Here is a 22489-nt window from a genome sequence, read left to right on the forward strand (position 1 = left end):
GGTGCCCCTCAAGTTCCTCCCCTGCTTCCTTGCCCCAAACGCCGCAACTCCAAAACTGATCTCCCAAATGGACCTTCCACTTCTTCTGTAACAACCGCCCTGCCCTGTCTAACCGTTCCTCCTCAGGTCTTCAAACGTCTGCAGATATAGCAAGATCACACCATCTACCCAATAAAGGAATGACCCAATTTTAAACTTGCGCCTTCTAACAACAGGGTTGAGGGACCTGTGCCCCTCCCTAGACATTGCTGGACTCCAGATCCCATCAGCCTCAGCTAGCTTGGCCAATGGAGAGGGATGACAGGAGTGAGAGTCCAGCAATCTCCGGAGGGACCCAAGTTCCCCAACCCAGCTTTTAAAAGAAAGAGGCAACGCTTACATTTTCTGGAATGGACCACTTACTTGATGAATGGCCCCCAGCATTTCTGCCTTGCTGGCAAGCCTGGTGGCGTACTGGTTCAGCAGCTCCAAGCTCTTCTGAAGCTTTTTGACGATCTCCTGTGCCTGGTTATCTTCACTTAGAGAGGACAGGGACTGAACAGGAACAGTGTTCAAAAGGAAAAAGAGGGCATGTAAAAATCGCAGCCATTGTATAAATGAAGATTAAGCAGCAGGGTAGAATGGTCATAGCTCAGGGCATGCAGAAGGTCCCCGATTCAGGCAGGCTCCTCACACACTTTTGCAAATGGCCTTGGAGCAGAGAAACAATGGAGGGAAGTGTGTCGGTGACTTCGTAGGTACTAGCCAATCAGTACCTTTCACTGGTGTTTAGAGCTCGCTCTAGGAGGTGATAAAGCTGCAATGTGGACACTCCCATTTTACCCACCCCACTCTAAAGATGTTATGTCCATCCTCGCCCTTTTAAAGCAAAGCCAAGGGAAACAATGAGCAACAGATGCACATAGCTCTTCCTTACATCAAGTAGTTTCAAGGCGCTGGCAATCTCCTTCCTCAGGTTTCCCTCTGCTAAATCCCGGGACCTTTCTTCCAGCCTGACTCTCTTCTCCAAAGTGAAGAGGTCACATTTGAATCCCAGAGACAGTCGAAGAAATTCTCCCTGGCGAAGCGAAAAAAAGATACACGCAACCCCAATGCAGGCAATGACATAAATCAAGTTTCCTGATCAAAAAGGATTGCCCATTAATAGCCACCAGCAAGGGGAAATGGAAAGTGTAATGCTGGTGGTCAACAAAAGAGATTCAAAGACTCTCTCAAGGCAAATCTAAAAAAATGTAGTATAAACACTGACAACTGGGAAACACTGGCCTGCGAGTGCTCCAGTTGGAGAACAGCTTTTACCAAAGGTGTCATGGGCTTTGAAGACGCTCCAACACAGGGCAAAATGGAGAAACGCGCTAAGAGGAAGGCACGCTTGGCAAATCCACACCGTGATCAACTCCTGCTCGGAAACCACTGTCCCCACTGTGGAAGGATGTGTGGATCCAGAACTGGCCTCCACAGTCACTTACAGACTCACTTTTAAAACCATGTTTATGGAAGACAATCTTACTTGGCTACGAGTGATCGCCAAAGAAGAAGATGAGGACCAGTCCTTGCAGATGGAAAGCAAGCAGATAACAGCTTCTCTTTAAAAAGAGGTGAAACTGACCAGTAATGAAGGATAAACCTAAAAGTAGAGGCGTGCTATTCACAAGATCAGAAACAACTGTGTGGAATTGGAAGAGCCTATGCAGTGGACACACATTTTATGCTGACATTGAGATAATATAATAAACCAGCAACAAAAAGATCCAATGGACACAACATAGCAGGATGACAAAAACAATTCACTTGCAATTCTCAACAAATGCCAGATATCCAAACAGCTTTTAACCAGGGATGGAGAGAACTGGTGGCCCTCCTGATGTTGGATTGCAATTCCCAGCAGGACCAACCAGCAAGCACAATGATTAAGGATGATGGGAACTGTAGTCCAAAATATATAGAATGCACCAGGTTAGGGGAGGCTGATTCTGGGCATGGGAGAGAAGGCAGAAGAACAGCAAACATTTTGAAAGGCTTACCTCCACTTCCTTCTCACTGGGAGACACACTGAAACCAGAAGACACAAAAGATTACACCACCAGACCATGTGGTTATAGGCAGTGCTATTTTTCCTAGAATAAAAGGTAGTAGTAGTGGGACGCGGGTGGCGCTGTGGGTTAAACCACAGAGCCTAGGGCTTGCCGATCAGAAGGTCGGCAGTTCGAATCCCCACGATGGGGTGAGCTCCCATTTCTTGGTCCCAGCTCCTGCCAACCTAGCAGTTTGAAAGCATGTCAAAGTGCAAGTAGATAAATAGGTACCGCTCCGGCGGGAAGGTAAACAGCATTTCCGTGTGCTGCTCTGGTTTGCCAGAAGCGGAGTAGTCATGCTGGCCACATGACCCAAAAGCTGTATGCCGGCTCCCTCGGCCAATAAAGTGAGATGAGCGCCGCAAACCCAGAGTCGGCCACAACTGGACCTAATGGTCAGGGGTCCCTTTACCTTTACTATAGTACTACTACTACTACTACTACTGCTACTACTACTACTAATCATAATCTGCCCACCTGACTGCATTGCCCCAGCCACTCTGGGCAACTCCCAACAAAATATTTAAAACAATAAAACATCAAACATTACAAAACTTCCCTATACAGAGTTGCCTTCAGAGATCTTCTGAAAGTCAAATAGTTGCTTTTCCCCTTGACATCTAATGGGAGCCTGGTGGATCAGGCCCATGGCCCATTCAGTCCAGCATCCTGTTCTCACAGTGGCCAACCAGATGGGAAAACCGCACATGCTTGTCGACTGGAACTGCAAAGGCCTCCTGTGCTTCCTTACTCCCCTTCGCCAGCTAAGATTCCTGACAAAATGGAGGCTTGAGAGAGAAGATGACCATGTAGGGACCAAAGGGGTGGGATGACGTCATAGGACCTGAAACTCACTTGTTATTCTGCCTGGTTTTACACACAGCAACACTAGCCACGTCCTCAGGTGAAGAAGGATCTCCTGCTGAATTGTGTGGATGGAAGAAATAATAATTAAAAGCAAAAATGAAACATGCAATCAGAGCAAATCATCTCATTCAACTGGGAAGCTCAAAGCAGGAGTGGGCGTTTACTGGTCCACTGGTATATTTTTCGGGTGGGACAACAGTGCTGCATAGATACCACCTTTGCACTGGCATGGGTCAAGATGAGTTCATCAAAATTTTACCTGAAGTGTGAAATGTAGCAAATCCTTTGTCTATGCACAACTGACTTCTGCAAAAAGGGGAGCTTTGAGGCAAAGGCAGGCATGTACAGGTGTGAACGGGTGCATTTAAAGGCTCTTTAAGATGCTGAGTTTACTCTGCAAATTGGACTAGCGTCACAAACACAAATCATTTTAGGATTAAGACAGCCTTGTATTCAAGTGCTGGCCTGGTAGCCACAGGAAAAGTGGAATGTCGTGCAGGCAAGTGAGCAGGCTGGTGGAGAAGTGTCCAGACAATCTTCTATGCCTACCACAGAAACCAAGGGACTTGCTGGAGCAGAAGGGATGGAGTCCAATAATCCAAAGGTACCATACCAGTGTTCTTGGTGGAAGTCTCCCCGTTAGCTCCTTCTTTTGCAGCAGTTTCTTCACCTGGCAGCAAAGTAACTTCACAGACTGTCTCCTCTACGGCGTGCAGTAGTGTAGGGTCCAAGTCTGCAATGGGTACGGAGAAGCGCAACGAACAATAATGTCCAATATCTCACATCTCTCAGAATTCTAAAGGTCTGCATCAGTTTCACAGCAGAGGAAAACACAAGTGGGATCATCATTAGAATGGTCCTGGTTGTGGGCAGGCCCCCAGCCCGGTTCCTCCCCGCCCCCTGGCATGGGCGGAGTAACACTTTCATGCCAGGGTGGCTTCACAATCACCCCAGACCTATTGGCCGATCATTTTTGAGCGGGGGGATTGTGAGGAGTTCAAAAGCAGCAGCGCGATGTGGCTATGCACCTGCTTTGCGCTGCCAAACACCTGCCCACCCGCTCTGTGATTTATGTGTTCTGTGGCCTTGCTTTGGACGTTGGTTGGTTGCCTGTCTTGGGAAAGGGGCCAGGTAGGAATTTTCCCGTTTGGCAAATTGGCTCCAGCCACTTGGTTTTCGCCTACCTCTTAGCAATCGTCACAACTTTGTAAGGTTTAGCGGTTAGGCATTGGCTCATTGAATTGTGGGGGAGGGGAGGTCAGCCATCGCCTGCCCCTCCAGTTTCAAGGGTATTCCGTTAAAGGAATCCAGGGCCTGGTTCCTGTCTGAAGTCCGCTTGAGGGGCTAGAGCCATGCCAGGCCTCTGGGAACACCGAGGAAAGCTACAGGCGGGTTCCCCCGATGTGGCTTCCTTTTGGGGTGGTTTACCCTTACTGACTTCCTGCAAACCAGGCAAGCGTCCGGTACAGTCTATGCCAATCCCTAAGCCAATACCACTCACATTTCTGTAATTCAATAAAGCTGTGGCCTAAAATTTTGCCAATAATCTTAAACTAAATATTCTGTGTCCGTGTGAATTTATTTTAACAAGGGGCTGGTCTGGGGGCCTTGCCACGCAACCAGCTGTTGTGGTTCGAGGACCCAAACCCCACGCAGAGGAATGAAACACAAGGACACGTGATATAAGGTTAATGGGCAAGAAAAGGCCACAACTATATTGATTACAGCAAGTGAAAAGGTATTGGCTTAGGCATTGGATTACGTCAGCTGACTCCACCCCCTCGGAGAGGGGTGAGTCTAAAAAACAAACAAACAACAAAGGGGGTTTATTCACCAGTAGGTGGAGCCTGTTGATGCTAATCCAACTATAAGCTCTCCCCTGATGTCACCGAGGGTTGTGCCATGGCCTCCCGCCAAGCAGGCATCGGACAGAATACACGACCGCCAGATTCCTTTAACGGAATACCCAAAAATTGAAGGCGCAGGCGATGGCCACACCTAGCCCTTCGACACCACAACACATTATTCCAATGCCTAACCTACCCACCAATACCACGAAAGTTGTGACGATTGCTACGAGGTAGGCGAAAAAACCAAAAAGCCTAATGCCAAATGGAAAAATTCCTACCAGCCCCCCCGGACAACCAGGGCGACCAACCTAAGGTCTATAGCAAGGCCAAAAGAAAACTGGAAACCCTGCTCTAAGGGAGTGGACGGTGGGTGACTCATGGCGGGACGACCAAAGTGAGGGCTGGAGGCTGGCGCCGCAGCAATTCAGGCTGCTGTACACGCCCCCTTGAAGGCACCTGGTTGGGTGCCTGACCGAGGGCGTGGGCGCCAGCCAGGTGAGTGGGAGGCAGGGGGCAAATGCCCCCTGCTTGAGGCGGAGTCCGGCTCCCGGCCACAACCACTCCCCTCTCTTGCAGGGAGGAGAGTCTTTAAGGGAATGCAATTCTGGAAAATCATTTCCTTCTAGCTATGGTGTCCAGCCTGCATCTAGATATGGTTCTCCAAGATGTCAGGCAAAGGTCATTTCCAGCCCTGCTACCCAGGACCTTACAAAAACTCCACACACCCAGGAATGTGTGCATGCAAGGCATGTTCCCTTGCCTCCAAGCTGTGTTACAGCAGACCTCCTAACAGTGGTGCCGTCGGGCACAAGATTTCCAACTAAGACAGGCTGTCTGGATTTGCCCACAGATTAGAAGGCTCGAGAGGCTGCCAACTGAGCTCTCCAGGCTATAAAGGACCTCCTGGATGGTTAAGCCCAGTCAAAGGCGATTATGGGGTTGCGGTGCTTATTTTGCTTTCAGGCCGAGGGAGCCAGCGTTTGTCCACAGGCAGCTTTCCTGGTCATGTGGCCAGCATAACTAAACTGCTACTGGTGCAATGGAACACCATGATGGAAGCCAGAACGCAAGGAAACGCCGTTTACCTTCCCGCCACAGTGGTACCTATTTATCTACTCGCACTGGCATGCTTTTGAATTGGTAGATTGGCAGGAGCTGGGACAGAGCAATGGGAGCTCACTCCTTTGCAGGGATTCGAACCGCCAACCTTCCAATCGGCAAGCCCATGAGGCTCAGTGGTTTAGACCACAGCTATAGGAACAGGGAGCCTGCGGTCATTCAGAGGTTGTTGGACTTTTGACTCCCACCGGCTCCAGTCAGTATAGCCAGGGATCATAGAATCATAGAATCATAGAATCATAGAGTTGGAAGAGACCACAGGGGCCATCGAGTCCAACCCCCTGCCAAGCAGGAAACACCATCAGAGCACTCCTGACATATGGTTGTCAAGCCTCTGCTTAAAGACCTCCAAAGTAGGAGACTCCACCACACTCCTTGGCAGCAAATTCCACTGTCGAACAGCTCTTACTGTCAGGAAGTTCTTCCTAATGTTTAGATGGAATCTTCTTTCTTGTAGTTTGGATCCATTGCTCCGTGTCCGCTTCTCTGGAGCAGCAGAAAACAACCTTTCTCCCTCCTCTATGTGACATCCTTTTATATATTTGAACATGGCTATCATATCACCCCTTAACCTCCTCTTCTCCAGGCTAAACATGCCCAGCTCCCTTAGCCGTTCCTCATAAGGCATCGTTTCCAGGCCTTTGACCATTTTGGTTGCCCTCCTCTGGACACCTTCCAGTTTGTCAGTGTCCTTCTTGAACTGTGGTGCCCAGAACTGGACACAGTACTCTAGGTGAGGTCTGACCAGAGCAGAATACAGTGGGATGTTGGGCATTGGAGCCCAGCAATGTTTGGGTGGGCCACAGGTTCCTCATCTCCTCCATAGTATTTCCTTCCTGGCAGATGTGAAAACCTCAACCACCCACAAAAGTAATTCATGCATTTGGCAATAGCAAGATCCTGGTTGTTGCTTACCATGTGTTCCATTAGTGCATTCTGAAGTGGAGGAAGAAATCGCCTGGGGTGGACTTTGTTCGCTGCTAAAAGAACAAGGGCCTAATTTGAGTGCATGGTTCAACATCAGAATGGAAGTGGGCTATGAAATGCATGCACACATTCTCACCTAGATGGGACATCTGTCAATGGTCCAGTATTGCTCTCCTGGGATGGGTGGGGAGAGATAAAGAGATGAAAACTGTTAGGAGCTCGTCCTACACTCGAGTCGGACCCTGGCAGAGACTCATGCCCGACTGACATGTTTTCTCCCTCCTGGTCTTTCGTTCAGGAGCTTCAAAAGCTTTCTTCAGCCCAAACATCACAGCGACCGACGCCAACAGACACCGGCACACTTAGGGATCTGCCGAGTTTGCGCAGTTTGCATAACAGACCTCAGCAACTCAGCATTTTGGCTAATCTATTTTATTTACATATAAACAAACACGGAGCACTGCAGCATGGCTCCCTCTCTCTCTAGCATCAGACAGCAAAGAGAAAAAACAAAGGACAATAGTCCCACTTCACGGAACACAGTAACACAAACATCCTATCTCTGTCACTTCCCACTCTGTGGAATCAAAACATATACCATCATGTGATAGACAAAAATCCCATGACTGCAATCATGGAGCAGGAATTCTAACATGTATGTTTAGCATATACTGTATTTTTTGCTCTATAAGACGCACTTTTCCCCCTCCAAAAATTAAGGGGAAATGTGTGTGCGTCTTATGGAGCGAATGCAGGCTCCATGGCTTCAGCAATAGCAATGCGAAGCCTCTGAAGCACAGTGGGAGCACTCCCGCCGTGCTCCGGAGGCTTCGCGTTGCTTTTGCTGAAGCCAGGAGAGCAAGACTCTCCTGGCTTCAGGGATAGCCGCCTGAAGACTCTGGAGTGCAGCGGGAACTCCCTCTGTGCTCCGGAGGGTTCGCGCTGGTTTCGCTGAAGCCAGGAGAGCAAGAGGGATCGGTGTGCACTGATCCCTCTTGCTCTCCTGGCTTTGCTTCACTGAAGGGGCGCTGCGCAGAGAGGGAGAGATCCCCCCCCCCTTGTTCTCCTCCTCTAAAACAAGGCGCGTCCTATGGTTGGGTGCATCCTATAGAGCGAAAAATACGGTATACTCAAAGCAGGAAGAGGACACTCCCCAGCCATTAACACCACGCTGCCTGGATCAAATCCCAGAAGCATTTCAAACAAGAAGGCAGGCTGGTTGAGTATTAGAGAGAGATGTCTAGCTGGATAAGCGTATGGACATGCAAATCTTTAGCTATCACACGATCTGGATTTGCATTCTCTTTGCTTTGGCAGAAAGCATGCTGGTTTGTTCCCAGCCATTGCAGCAGCAGCTGTTTCCTACAGCTGCAAGAAAAGGCTACAAAAATAAACCGCAGACCTCTTCAGCTCACCCTCCAGTTACCTCGAGTAACCATGAGAGCCCCAGGAAAGCCATTAAAGGCAAACAAACATGAAGCCCCTCAGCTTTTCCCTTCTGAACTTGATGGGTTGTGTTTGGCATTTTAAAAATACAATCCCAGACCTTCACTATTTATTTTGGATGTGTTTATGGGCTCCTCCCCTTCCCTATAGGGGGCAGTTCCCCCACTGGCCCCAGCTAGATTGAGTCGTAAATTGATATGAGGTTTGGGCCAAGAGAATTCAAGAGGCAACTTACAGTGGTGCCTCGCAAGATGAAAAGAATCCGTTCTGTGATTCTCTTCGTCTAGTGGTTTTTTCGTCTTGCGAAGCAAGCCCATTGATGGATTAGCGGATTAGCGCTATTAGCGCTATTAGCGGCTTTTAGCGGCTTATCTGCTGATCGGATCAGCTGATAAGCGGCTTAGCGGCTTAGAAAAAGGGGGGGTGGGAAAAAACCCCGCAGGAACTCGCAAGACATTGTCGTCTTGCGAAGCAAGCCCATAGGAAATTCGTTTTGCGAAGCACCTCCAAAACGGAAAACTCTTTCGTCTAGCGAGTTTTCCGGCTTGCGAGGCATTCGTCTTGCGGGGCACCACTGTATTATTTAGTTTGATAGCATTTGTATAACTTTGGGCTCATCCAGACTCCTGCTTGCCCACTGTTTTCCCCGGGAAAACCCACTCTTTCTTCCCATTATGTTTTATTAAGTTTAACATTTTTAACACATGCAATCAAAACCCAATTTCGTCTTTTCTCTCATTTTTATCATTTCATTGCAATTGTTTCTCCTCTCCTGCCGCACCTTACCTTCTCTCTATTACACCATAACCACAACATTATAATCGAATTACTTCTGCTGCTCATAGCTCAGATGTTGCTCATAGCCCTTCATCGGAGGATCACAGGTCCGGTTTGCAAGTTTAACCCCAGCGGAGCTACGATTCCTAGCACCCTGAGCAAACTACACTTCCCAGGACTCTTTGGAGGGTGGATGCGCTTTAAATGCATTGTGCATACACAACCTTGAAGGGGTTAGGATTTTTAATCCTCACCCCTTTGAAAAAAAAGCCCATCGCATTACACTTAATGTGGATCTGGTATTTCCTTAGCTCATGACCTGAATGAAAGTTAAGCACATCTTTCAACAGTGCATTGTCTTGCAGAACTGTTCCCAGAAGAACCAGGATGCAGGTATTTCAGAGAGTTTAATACGAACCCACAAAGCTTCTCCACCATGGGGGGTGGGGAATAAACCTCTTGTGGAACCATTCTGCCACAGCACCCCCCCCGTGGCGTAGCGTGGGGGGTGCAGGGGGGCCCGGCCGCACCGGGCGCAACACCTGGGGGTTAGGGTTAGGGGGCGCAAATCCACGGGTTAGGGGGCGCAAATCCACGGGTTAGGGGGCACAGATTACTTTCCTTGCCCCGGGTGCTGACAACCCACGCTACGCCACTGCCCCCCCCCAAGCTCTCTTCCCACATGACAAACTATAGCCCACTGGATTTAAACTATCCAGTTTTCTCCCAGAGAAACTGTGCTGTCATCAAAACTGATGGAAAACTTGATGGAAGACTAACCTTGGTAGAGTCTGCATCCATCCTTCTGGCTACGGCAAGCTCTGCATCGGTCTGGTTACCAACAGACTGGGCATCGCACCTGACGGCAGAAAGCTTTATTTGCATGAGGCAGCCAAAGCATTGCGCTTCACCATCATTACCCCTCAAGCAAGCTGCACAGGGGATATTTTTATCTACAGCATTTACATAGGTGAACAGGCCCACTGGCTGTGAAGCAGAAAGAGTGTTGAGGAAGTGGCTGTAGGCCAGAGCGGAAAACAAGCCAGACTTAGGCAGACATCTACTTGTTCTGGGTGTCATAGTCAGTGGTATAGTTCAGGTAGAATCAACAGAATGGTAGAGTTGGAAGGGACCACAAGGGTCATCTAGTCCAACCCCCTGCAACGCAGGAATCTTTTGCCCAACGTGGGGCTGGAACCCACAACCCTGAGATTAAGAATCAAATGCTCTACCAACTGAGCTCTCGGAAATTTAAGACTCTGGATTTTATGGCCTTAAGGGCCTCCCACCCCCACATCTTTATATGGCAATGTGAATTATTATTTCACTAGCTTACAAATGTGGTATGCCAAATCTCAGGGGTGGCTGGTGCCCATTGGGATGGGGGGGGGAGGCAGGGAGAACAACAACTGGATGGATCCAGAGCAAATGAGAGGTAGGTAAATGTAAATGGACCCCTGACCATTAGGTGGCCGACTCCGCGGTTGCGTCGCTCATCTCGCTTTATTGGCTGAGGGAGCTGGCGTACAGCTTCCGGGTCATGTAGCCAGCATGACTAAGCCGCTTCTGGCGAACCAGAGCAGCGCACGGAAATGCCGTTTACCTTCCCGCCGGAGCGGTACCTATTTATCTACTTGCACATTGACGTGCTTTCGAACTGCTAGGTGGGCAGGAGCTGGGACCGAGCAACAGGAGCTCACCCCATCAAGAGATTCAAACCGCCAACCTTTTGACCAGCAAATCCTAGTCTCTGTGGTTTAACCCACAGCGCCACCCGCATCCCATAAATGAGAGGTAGGGTCAACTAAATCTAGGTTTGTCTCCATCCTTCTCCTCTTGCTGAGTTCTGCAACTGCAACACTGAGACTTAGGGAGGAGGAAGATGAGAGGCCATGCCAACCCCTGGACTGGTCCCCCCAAAAGCGGGCAGGTTGGGATAGGCTGATGGCAGACTGAAGTTTCTGGACCCCGCCCCAATGCCTGCTCTGCTCATTATACTTGGTGAACCTTTGGGGTTTTCAATCCTTGCCCTGGTTATTCCCTGGCCAATGTCAAGAGTGAGACATTGGAGGCACTTCCATCCAAGATGGCAGCTTCATTCAGAGAAGTGCCCATGGAGCCTATATTTTTAAAACTTGACCAGTGGTCTTACTTGTGCCCCTCCAGATTCACATCGAAGATGGAGCCATTTCTTAGATGTTTCTGTCCAGAAGTAGACAGGGTTCTCGTATTTTCAAAGGCCCTGGAAACAGAGCTCCTCTGGATCAGCTGGAGAGGCTCAAGGGCCAACGCATCTGTCAAAAGCATACATAGAAACATAAAAGGGTTTCGAGGTTGTATAATCCAATTTGTTGCTTCGTGCAGGAAACTTGCAACAGCTTCTCTAACAAGATGACCATCCCAGCCTCTGATTAACAACCTCCACCAACGAAGAGGTCACCACCTTCTGAGTAGATTTAAAGGACATGGCTTTCCGCAAAGGAATCCTGGGAACTATAGTGTATCCCCCCCCCACAGAGCTACAAATCACAGCACCCTTAACAACCTACAGTTTCTAAGGTTCCATGGGTGAGGCCATATGTGTCAACATGGGTGTCAATTGTGCCTGAAATGTATGGGGTGAGCCACAAGTCATAACCTTGCTTTCCCAGAATCCCACAGAACAAGGCTAACTAACTGGCAATTTTCAGAGGCTTCTCAAAACATGTGGGGCTGAACTAGCTAGCTGGCCATGAGAATTTCACTGAAGGCTAGACTACATATTGGGGTGTGGGTGGGTGGGGATTTTCAGCCAGAAAACTGTGTGGCCCCCCCAATCTGGACTGGAGACACATGTACCCTAAATGTACCCTATTTTCATCAACATAGGTCTGGGTGGTGCATGCTTTTGTTTCATTTTGTTTTGAAGGGGGAGTGGGACATGTTTATCCAAAAGCCACATCCGAGCTAGGGAGGAGGTGGGGTTGCGGGTTCACGCCCCTCCCCACGCTCGTGGGGGCTGGCTGCAGCCCCTGCAATACCAGGGAATCCTCCGACGCCTCATTCTCGGGCCAGCCAATCAGCTGGGCCGGGGAGCATGGCCTCGCTGCATTTAGGTCTGGCGCAGCCGAGGGTCTCCCTCTTTCCCATGCTGCAGCCAGCCAGGTTTTTTCCCTTTCCTCCCACCCGTTAGGTTAGGCTCTCTGACGTTGCTATGGACTTCGGTTGGTCGCTATTGAGGGGCCTGGTAGGAATTTTTCCATTTGGCAGATTGGCTCCAGCCACTTGGTTTTCGCCTACCTCGTAGCAAACCGTCACAACTCCTTGGTATTGGCGGTTAGGCATTGGTAGGAGTATTGTTCTATTGTTATGCAGATGAAGGGGGGAGGAAGCGCCATCACCTTCCCCCAATCATAAGGGTAGTCCGGTAAACGATTCCGGGGGGCGTGGCCTTGTTCTAAGCCTGTGGAGGTGTGGGCCCACGGCACGCCCCCAAGCGGTAACTTCGGGGGGAGCTCCTAGCAGGACTCCCCCTACTGGTGGTTAACCCTTACCGGTCTTCAAGCAAGCGGGCTGAAGCCGGTTAGTTGTTAGGGCCAATGCCTAAGCCAATACCGCTCAATTCCTGTAATCAATAAAGTTGTGGCCTAATTTGACCCATTAACTCGAATTCTTGTGTCTTGTGTCTTTATTTCTGAGAGAGGAGGCGGGAACTCGCCATGCAAAAATTAGTTCAGTCCTCACTGCTGAGCACAGTGCAACCAGTTTCCAGTCTTCCTTGTCACCTGAAAGGATGCTCTCAAAAGAAAGGACTTTAGGTACTCATGGCTAAGAAAGGGCTTCAGGTTGTGTTTGGTATGAAAAGCCTGCGCTTTCCCCTGCTGAACTGCATCATTCAAAGAAAAAAGGGGAGATATTTTCAATCTTACCTAGTAGTGAAGAATATTGCAAGCACCGGCGCCTTGAAGCGTGTGACCAGGACAAGTCAAACAGCAGATTCTCTTGGTACCCAAATCCTTTGTAGCAGCAGTTTTTCTAAGTGAAGAAGAAAAAGTTAAGGCATAAGCCTTCTTTCTCCCACTGCCCCGCCCCAAAACCCGGAACTTGCCATGCGATTAGCTGATGGAGCTTTTGTCAATAGAGAGCAATCTGGCACTTGGCACATGGGTTAGAAGAACAATTTTGTAGTCATCTCCACCCACCTTTTAAAGAATGGAGCATTAGCTCAAAGACATCCCCATTGTTAGAGGAGGATAAGATAACTTTGCCGTTTCCTTCACGGGAATGGGGATGGTTTTGTTAAGGAAGCCCTAGAAATATTGAAGCATTGAGTTCTAAGATTTTTGGCTCACCCACATTCATTATCCTTCATTCTTTCTAGACTCAGGTTCACGTTTTTCCGATCTGTAGCCAAGCAGGTTTATTTATTTATTACTATTGTTATTATTTGCTTTTTTGCCCTGCTGCTTCCCCCATGAAAGCCCACTCTCTAATGCAAGAAAACCCAAATTTCCATTTGCTCTGATTAGCACGAAAGAGCTGGTTTTCCTGGTGAGAGTGATAAGGCAAAGGGGGGGGGGGGGACACCACTCAGACACAGACCAGGAAAGTGTGGACCCAGAAAGTGTGTGGGGAAAGGTATGTGTAAATGAGTCCTTAGTTTAGGTTCAGTTGTTGTTGTTGTTGTTGTTGTTGTTGTTGTTGTTGTTGTTGTTGTTAATTGATATACCACCCCTTCATTTGTTGATCTTAGGGCAGTTAATAACATAAATATACAACATAAAAAACACAAAATACATAATAAGGATTAGGACAAACACAAACCAATACACCCCACAACACATTTCAAAAGGCACCAGATGTCAATTAGCCAAAGACCTGGTTGAAGAGGAATGTTTTCGCCTGGTGCTGAAAGGCGTATAATGAAGGTGCCAGCCAAAATTCTCTGTTTTAAGAGCTCAGTTTAAAAGTAGAGCACCAGTTTGGATCTTCTCAATGGGGGGGAAGGCATTTTGCAGAGTACCGTATTTTTCGCTCTATAAGATGCACCAGACCATAAGACGCACCTAATTTTTGGAGGAGGAAAACCAGAAAAAAAATATTCTGAATCCCAGAAGCCAGAACAACAAGAGGGATTGCCGAGCAGCGAAAGCAGCAATCCCTCTTGCTGTTCTGGCTTCTGGGATAGCTACGCAGCCTGCATTCGCTCCATAAGACGCGCACACATTTCCCTTTACTTTTTAGGAGGGAAAAAGTGAGTCTTATAGAGCAAAAAATACAGTATATCACCACATTAAGTGCTGTATAGAACTTTATTCTAAATTCCTTCTCAGCTAATTGTGGGAAAAATAACTCACTAAAAGGCACTAGTGTGGAACTAGCCCTGGATTCACCAATAGTGAATGTTTAGCAGGTGATATTGTGAAGCTTCGCAGCTGATCACATTGCAGTGTTTAGCTGGTGAGTTATTGCGATGCTTAGTTATCGTGATGCTTAGCTGGTGAGTTATTGCAATGTTGAAAACCAGGTATCGCCTAGCCCTTACACACATTGTGATTCGCGATATATTGCCAGCTCAACTATTATGAAACAATTATCACAATGTGAACTTGAAACCGGTTTTGGACGATATAGAGTGGTACCTCAGTTGTCGAACATAATCTGTTCCGGAAGACCGTTCGACATCCGAAACATTCAACAACCGAGGCGCAAAGGGCGGTCGGGAAAGCCAATGGAAAAGAAAGAAAAACAGGCAGCGGAAGGCGTTTGACTTCCGAGGCGCGTTAAAAAATGGAGGCAATTACTTTTGAGTTTTTGCCGTCCAGGTTCCAAAACGTTCGGCTTCTGAGATGCTCGAAAACTGAGGTACCACTGTATTGATATATCGCCCAGCTCATGTACCTAAACGTTCATGAATTGCATCATCTCTGCTGTGGGGTTTTCTAAGGGTGAAAAGTTGCACTTCAAATAAGAGGAAGTTACTTTTTCCTGTTCCACTTCTCGTACACCATGCACGCTCTCCGTTAAAGAGCCAGAAGCTGCCAGGTCTTACCTTCTGCCCTGTTCTTATCTCTTTGTTTACATTAGGGCTGGACGAAGGACTCTCATCATCACAAGCACAGCTCTGTTTTAATTCAAAGAATTTTCAGCTGGGTGTTAGTATCCTGGGTCAAGTGGTCCTGACATCACACGCGAGATCATTTTGGAGGTGTGGCTTATGTTCTATCCGACAATACACTACTAGAGGTGACACGTCAATGCTTGGAGCAAGAGAGGAAGGGGGAATGCCAAATCCTACTGGGGAGCTGCCCTAGCTCAATGGCACAGAATCTGTTTTGTATGCAGAAGGTCCTGGGTTCAAACTCTGGCATCTCCAGGTAAGGCTGGGGGAGACTTCTGGGAAAGACTAGAGGGACAAACCATCCGATTAAGTGCAGGGCAACTTCCTACACTACAGCAAGCAAACAGAATGTCTTGGAAGGAAGCTTGCTGTGCAGAACACTGTAAAACTGGGATGGGTAAGTTAGCCAGCGAGGGATGCGGGTGGCGCTGTGGGTTAAACCACAGAGCCTAGGACTTGCTGATCAGAAGGTCAGCGGTTTGAATCCCCGCGGCGGGGTGAGCTCCCCTTCCTCGGTCCCTGCTCCTGCCAACCTAGGAGTTCAAAAGCACTTCAAAGTGCAAGTAGATAAATAGGTACCACTCCAGCAGGAAGGTAAATGTCATTTCCGTGTGCTGCTCTGGTTCGCCAGAAGCGGCTTAGTCATGCTGGCCACATGACCCGGAAGCTGTATGCCAGCTCCCTCAGCCAATAAAACGAGATGAGCGGTGCAACCCCAGAGTTGGCCATGACTGGACCTAAGGTAGCCAGCAAACCCCAGATGTTGTCACAATTCTGCTTGGGTTCACTAATTTTGCAATAATAATAATAATAATAATAATAATAATAATACCTGACAAAGAACTCCACACAACAGTCCTTCAAAATGCTTCTGCCTGAGCGAGTCAAGGGCAGCTAAGAAGCAAGACGTTGTAAGGATTGATCAGAAGCTATCCAAATTATACAAGAGTTTGTCTTCTTTATCCAAAATAAAAGCAGTCCACCAATATGCGTACAAAAATGGTGGGATAACCAGCCACATATTACCAACATTCTTAAGTCTAATTAATGCATGAAGGGGTTAATACCATAGAGTAAGCTGTGCTGTCAGGCTTAGTCATGTCACTTCCCTTACCTTGGGAGGAAATAGGTCAGGCATCCCCAACCTGCGGCCCTCCAGATATTTTGGCCTACAACTCCCATGATCCCTAGCAAACATGACCAGTGGTCAGGGATGATGGGAATTGTAGTCCAAAACATCTGGAGGGCTGAAGGTTGGGGATGCCTGAAATAGGTAATCAAGCCTATTGTTCCCTGTGCAGACTACCTTAGAAGCTCAGCATGTGAAGAGGTCTGAGCTGGTTGCTCCACCTTAGCTCTCACCAGTCAATCTTGACTTCCTCTACCAATAAACTAGGAACTTTGTAAGTAAGTTATGTTTTACTGCCTGTGCAACTTATCCGACTGATGTATGCAAAAGCTTATGAATCCGACCTTTGAAGAGTTTGTAAGTAAACCGATTTTTAACTTACCAAACATGTAGTCTTTTCCTATGTTGTGCGGAGAGGGAAATTTTGGAACTCCCTTGGAGAGGCATATTTTAAAGGCCTAACAATCTATCTTTCCACACTTTACTTTACTACATATTTTGTGACTTTAAATCTCTGTCGGGATTCTCTCATCAAAGAGTACTTGCCCCAAAGTTGGACCTTGGTATTCAGAAATTCATATACATATATAGCACCTACAATAACAGCAAGTCCTAAAGAAACCGAGGCAAAGCCACAACAGACCTTGGGACCACTTTCACGTAAAAACATAAGGACAGGCAAATGTTGATTTCTGAGCGAGATTCAGAATAGACACCAATGATATGCCTCTATTAACATTATTAATAGAGGAACTCTGCACCAAGTTCTCCTAGGAGGCAGGAGGAAAAGTTGTTTGAAGCACAAAAATACACTTGGACAGTATCTAAAGCGATAGATCAAAAAAACATTGCGTCCTCCAAGCAGCAGCATTTGAGGCACAAATTCTCAGATGTGTTCCAGGTCACAGCTGGGTAAGGAGTGTCAGGTTGTTCGGCCTTGTTACTACATTGGGCTCCAATTGGATCCCTCAAATCGCTCCCAATGCATGGACACTGAATAATTTCTACCCATTAATAAGCACATCTCTTTGCACAAGTAGATGCTCTGAGATTTTGTACTTCTCCGAATTTTGCAATATGGTTCTCGGCTCAAAATGAAAAACAAAACACCAAAATTTGACGGTAAGATTGGTTATTTTAGGAGAAAACCCAGAGTGAAGCGAACACTCCCGTTTTCATGCAGGCAAAAGAACACATGCCAGCTGCCCTTAAGTCACGGAAAGAGTAACTTCAAGCGATACTTACTGCTCTGCTCTTTAGCTTTCAGTTCCAGCACCTGGCAAGTGCGTTTTAAGTTTATATTTACACTCCGGAGGTTTGTTTGCTCAGCGATGCTCTCTTCCAGCTCCCTTTGCAAAGACCTTGCTTCCAGGCTGGCAGCGTGAAGGTCGTTCTCCTGAGCCTTAGCCTGCGGGAGCAACAGCAAGTCAGCAAAGTTTGGAGGGACTCCCTTCTAGACGGCTCAGCAGACCTCACACAAACAAAAGCCGAAATGCCTTTGCTCGCTCTCTCCGGAAGCAATCAACTCCTGATCTGCCGCTTCATATATATATAGTTTTAACACTCGCAGGTTCTGTTGGTTTTCTCTGAGCAGACGTATGTGTCAAGTCGCTTCTTTCCTGCGTAAGGCGCTTAAAAGCCACCAACCCTTCCTCTCAGCTTAGACTTCCTCTGCATTCAGAATTTTGCAAGTTCCAGCGAACGCACAGGTTCTGCTTTTCCCCAAACACACAGGATGCACTCTACAAGGGCTACCTTGCCAGCAACCGCAAAGGTCAGGCCCTCTAGCACTTCATAGATGAAGATAAAACCCTTGTTCTTATTCCACCACCAAGAGACCTCTTCCCCAACACTGCATGTTGAAGAATTACCATTATCAACAGATCAAAACTATCTCAGCAGCTGCATTCTGTGTGAAGCAGGGAAAAGAACAGCAGGTTGTGTCCTACCCATGCTCTCCAAGTTCACATGTATGTGCACTGAAGTTGTGATGTGCGATGCATGGTGCTGACCTTTAAAGCCCTAAACGGTCTCGGTCCTGTATACCTGAAGGAGCGTCTCTACCCCCATCGTTCAGCCCGGATACTGAGGTCCAGCGCCGAGGGCCTTCTAGCGGTTCCCTCATTGTGAGAAGTGAGATTACTGGGAACCAGACAGAGGGCCTTCTCGGTAGTGGCACCTGCCCTGTGGAACGCCCTCCCATCAGGTGCCAAGGAAATAAGCAGCTATCCTATTTTTAAAAGACATCTGAAGGCAGCCCTGTTTGGGGAAGTTTTTAATATTTAATGATGTATTGTTTTTAAAGCTTGATTGGGAGCCGCCCAGAGTGGCTGGGGAAACTCAGCCAGATGGGCGGAGTATAAATAATAAATAAATAAATAAATAAATAAATAAATAAATAAATAAATAAATAAATATTATTATTATTATTATTATTATTATTATTATTATTATTATTACAGTGGTGCCTCGCAAGACGAAAAGAATCCGTTCTGTGATTCTCTTCGTCTAGCGGTTGTTTCATCTTGCGAAGCAAGCCCATTGAAGGATTAGCGGATTAGCGCTATTAGCGGCTTTTAGCGGCTTATCTGCTGATCGGATCAGCTGATAAGCGGCTTAGCGGCTTAGAAAAGGGGGGGGAAGGAAAAAAAACCAGCAGGAACTCGCAAGACATTGTCGTCTTGCAAAGCAAGCCCATAGGAAATTCGTTTTGCGAAGCACCTCCAAAACGGAAAACTCTTTCGTCTAGCGAGTTTTCCGTCTTGCGAGGCATTTGTCTTGCGGGGCACCACTGTATTAACTCCCCCGCCTCACCCCTGGGCCCAAACTTGGCAAGATGTTCGCGATCTTCAATGGGATTCAGATTCATTGGAAGGTTTGTAGTTCAGTGATAGGAAAACACCACCTTGCCTGTTCATACGTTCCTGTGATCGGAAGGTCAGAGAAGGTGCTCCTGACACCCACCCCATGCAGGCGCTGAAGACGTGGGCTGTACATGGGTGTACGGAAATCCTTTACCTTCACCTTTTTACCTTTCAAAGTTTAAACTCAGCACAAGGAGCAGAACTCTGGCTTCTGCTGCCTTTAAGAATAGGGCCATAGCTCTGTTGTAGACCACCTGCTTTGCATGCAGAAGGCCCCAGGTCTATTCCTGGTAGGGACGGGGAATAAGACTCCTACCTGGAACCTCACATAAGACCATGCCAGACAGTGGAGACAATAGTGAGCTAGATAGACCATTGGCCTGACTCCGTATAAGGCAGCTTCCTATGCTCCCAGAGGCACTCAGGGGGCACTAGAGTCAGCTGCCTTTAAAGAAAAAGGAGAAGGAGGAAGTAGCTGTAGTCCCACCAACACCACAATAAGTACCTCAAAACAGGGGATGCTGAATCATTGCACACACATGCAAAGTAGGATTGGAAATCCAATTGCTACTCTGTAATAGGCTTGGTCTCTTTTGTCTCTGCCTTAGTTTTAGGCCTTCCTTCTCTGAGACTCCAAACAAGACAATGCCTTCCACATCCTGCTCTTGTCCTCCAAAGTTGTCCTTCTTCCATCTTCCTGTATGCAAAGTCTTAAAAGCAAGAGCAGCACAACATGCTGCACTTACCCGCTTGCTGGCATCCTCAAGTTGTTGGGTTAGCTCTTGCAGGGCTGATCTCAAGATGCCTCCTTCTGACACAGTGTCCTCTTTCAGCCGTCTGGCCAGCTCCAGTTCATGCTGCCTAAGGGATATAAGGCAAGAAGAGCTTGAGGGCACGCAGAGGATTTTAGAGCAGCACTGCTCTAAAATTGCTTCCTCTTCAAATTCTGCTTGATGGTATATGGCCAGTCCAAACCTAGAAGCATTGTTGGGTACACCTGCCCATCTCCTACACCTGTGCAGGTCCACGTTCTTCTAGCTCCCTTACTCCTACCAGGCATCTTTTCTCTGTCACCACTTAGAAGTAATTGGGCCCATGACACACAGGGACTCATTTGTCCCATTCAACAGAGTCGAATCCCTTAGGCACAAACGCCAGATTAGCAAAGAGTTTCAGAATTCAAGCAATTTCCAAAGTAAGGGGGGGGGGGGAATCAAGCATTAATGTCCCAACAGATCTTGCTTCTCCATTAGGTTTCCGGGGAGCCCTAAATCTAGCACAATGCAAGACATGTCTCTGTTCTTCCAGCTTCAGCTGAAATTCTCTCTCACATTACTCTCACATACCCAGCCCTGCTTGGCCTATTGTTCTCCATTCTAGGATAATAAAATCATAGAGTAGGAAGGGGCCCTGAGAGTCATCTATTCCAATCCCCAGCAATGCAGGAATCCTGCCTACAGCCATTCTTGGGTGGGCTCCAACCACCAACCTTCTGGTTAACAGCCAGACATGCTGACCCATTGCTCCATGATGTGGCATCCAGCCAGGTGAAGTGAGAAAAAATTGTCTCTGTGGCAACCAGATGCACCAAGCTAGGGGGCTGAGATGTCTTTGGCTCCCTCCATGTTTGTTTGAAGGGAGCCCAGCTCCCTCCATGTTGAGGGGGCCCAGCGCATCACAGCTTTAGCTCCCGGCTCTGCCAGAGCACCCATCCTCCTCCAGAGGATGTGATGGCACACACATGTGATGCATGATGTCACACATGAGCAACGTGCACTGGGCCACTTCAATCATGGAGGTGCAGGTGCTGGATACTTAACTGAGCTGCCATGGTCATTAGGTAAAGGTAAAGATACCCCTGACTCTTAGGTCCAGTCGCGGACGACTCTGGGGTTGCGCGCTCATCTCGCTTTATAGGCCGAGGGAGCCAGCGTTTATCTGCAGACAGCTTCCTGGTCATGTGGCCAGCATGACCAAGCCACTTCTGGTGAACCAGAGCAGCGCATGGAAACACCCTTTACCTTCCCGCCAGAGTGGTACCTATTTATCTACTTGCACTTGACGTGCTTTTGAACTGCTAGGTGGGCAGGAGCTAGGACAGAACAACAGGAGCTCACCCCGTCGCGGGGATTCGAACTGCTGACCTTCCAATCAGCAAATTCTAGGTTCTGTGGTTTAGACCACAGTGCCACCCGCGTCTCTGCCATGGTCCTTACCTTGACCTATTTAGCAAGCCTCCTCCTACAGATCCTAACCTGACAAATACAGGATCACTGCTTGGGTAGGGATCCAGGGGTATCATTCAGACTGAACCCCCCCCCCCCGGGACTCACAGCAACACACACACACACACACACACACACACACACACACAAACACTACTGTGAACAAATCTGTTTTCTCTCAATTTCTCATTTTTCCAGTAGTAAGTTTAGTTTGCCACATTTTGGCAGGCTTGCAATTAAAAACCAGAAACACTCATGTGCAACTTTCTCAGCATTCTGTTTCTTCTAACACACACACTTTCCTATGCAATTTTGCCTTATATACACCTCTTCTTGCAAACCATTCCCCCCAGTATAATGCACTTTTCTATGTTCTTTTTGCCGGTACACACGGCTTTCCCCTGATGTACATATATTTTGGTTTAAGAACTGCATTGCAAATCTCAAAGGACGTCTGTGTGTTTCGGTTTGCCTGTTGCTTCAGGAAGTGAAAGTTGCAATCTGAATCAAATTTCTGCTCCATCCCCAACACGCACATACTTTTAAAAAAAACCTAAAAGAAGGAGAAGGGAGGGGGGAAATAACCTGGATGAAAGCGCTTTCTTCAAGTGCAGCTGTTCAGTTCTCATCCTCCTCAGGTTTCCCGCCATCTTTATCAGCTCCTTGTCCAATGAGTCCTTCTGAGCTTCCAAGAGATCAAGTCTCTGAAGCCAGAGAGTTCTTTGCTTCGCCAGATCTTGCTTGAGCTCCTGCATTGACATTTTAACAAGAAAAAGAACCCAATACGGAGTGTTAAGAAGAAATACTTAGCAAGCTATTCGCTATGAATGTGTGCTGGTTTAACCTGAAAAAGGCCCATCCCCATTTAAATTTGGATCAAATAAATAGAAACGAAAATTAACCTGAATGTAGTAATAACTGCAAAGTAATGCCTTTGTTCTGCTATCTCTTTTGTACTTGCTCACTGGGAATTATTTTGCTGGAATGGTGGGTGGGGAGAGACAGACTGCGGTCCCTATGTTGGGGGAGGGGGAAATGAAGTCACCTCTCTCACACACACCCCTAAATAGTACAGCATTGCTGCAAAGGTCCTTAAGAAGAGGCTGGCTT

The 22489-nt window shown here is 47.7% G+C and overlaps 1 protein-coding gene across 1 annotated transcript in view; it reads right to left on the reverse strand.

Moving 5' to 3' along the window:
* IRAG2 (inositol 1,4,5-triphosphate receptor associated 2) overlaps window positions 1-22489 on the reverse strand; it is a 62859-nt gene that overhangs the window by 14662 nt on the left and 25708 nt on the right. Inside the window, exons 16-30 of the mRNA XM_083464292.1 lie at window positions 21965-22128; window positions 19901-20015; window positions 17536-17743; window positions 15994-16055; window positions 15093-15164; window positions 12970-13075; window positions 11214-11355; window positions 9842-9920; window positions 6975-7012; window positions 6827-6891; window positions 3556-3675; window positions 2931-2997; window positions 2025-2052; window positions 917-1057; window positions 403-534 (exon numbers count right to left, since the gene is read on the reverse strand). Coding sequence (XP_083320418.1) covers window positions 403-534; window positions 917-1057; window positions 2025-2052; window positions 2931-2997; window positions 3556-3675; window positions 6827-6891; window positions 6975-7012; window positions 9842-9920; window positions 11214-11355; window positions 12970-13075; window positions 15093-15164; window positions 15994-16055; window positions 17536-17743; window positions 19901-20015; window positions 21965-22128 — 1539 coding nt within the window. The remainder of the gene's footprint in view (window positions 1-402; window positions 535-916; window positions 1058-2024; window positions 2053-2930; window positions 2998-3555; window positions 3676-6826; window positions 6892-6974; window positions 7013-9841; window positions 9921-11213; window positions 11356-12969; window positions 13076-15092; window positions 15165-15993; window positions 16056-17535; window positions 17744-19900; window positions 20016-21964; window positions 22129-22489) is intronic.

This window comes from Podarcis liolepis, assembly GCF_965112155.1.
Source record: "Podarcis liolepis genome assembly, chromosome: 10".
In the NCBI taxonomy this organism is placed as follows: domain Eukaryota; kingdom Metazoa; phylum Chordata; class Lepidosauria; order Squamata; family Lacertidae; genus Podarcis; species Podarcis liolepis.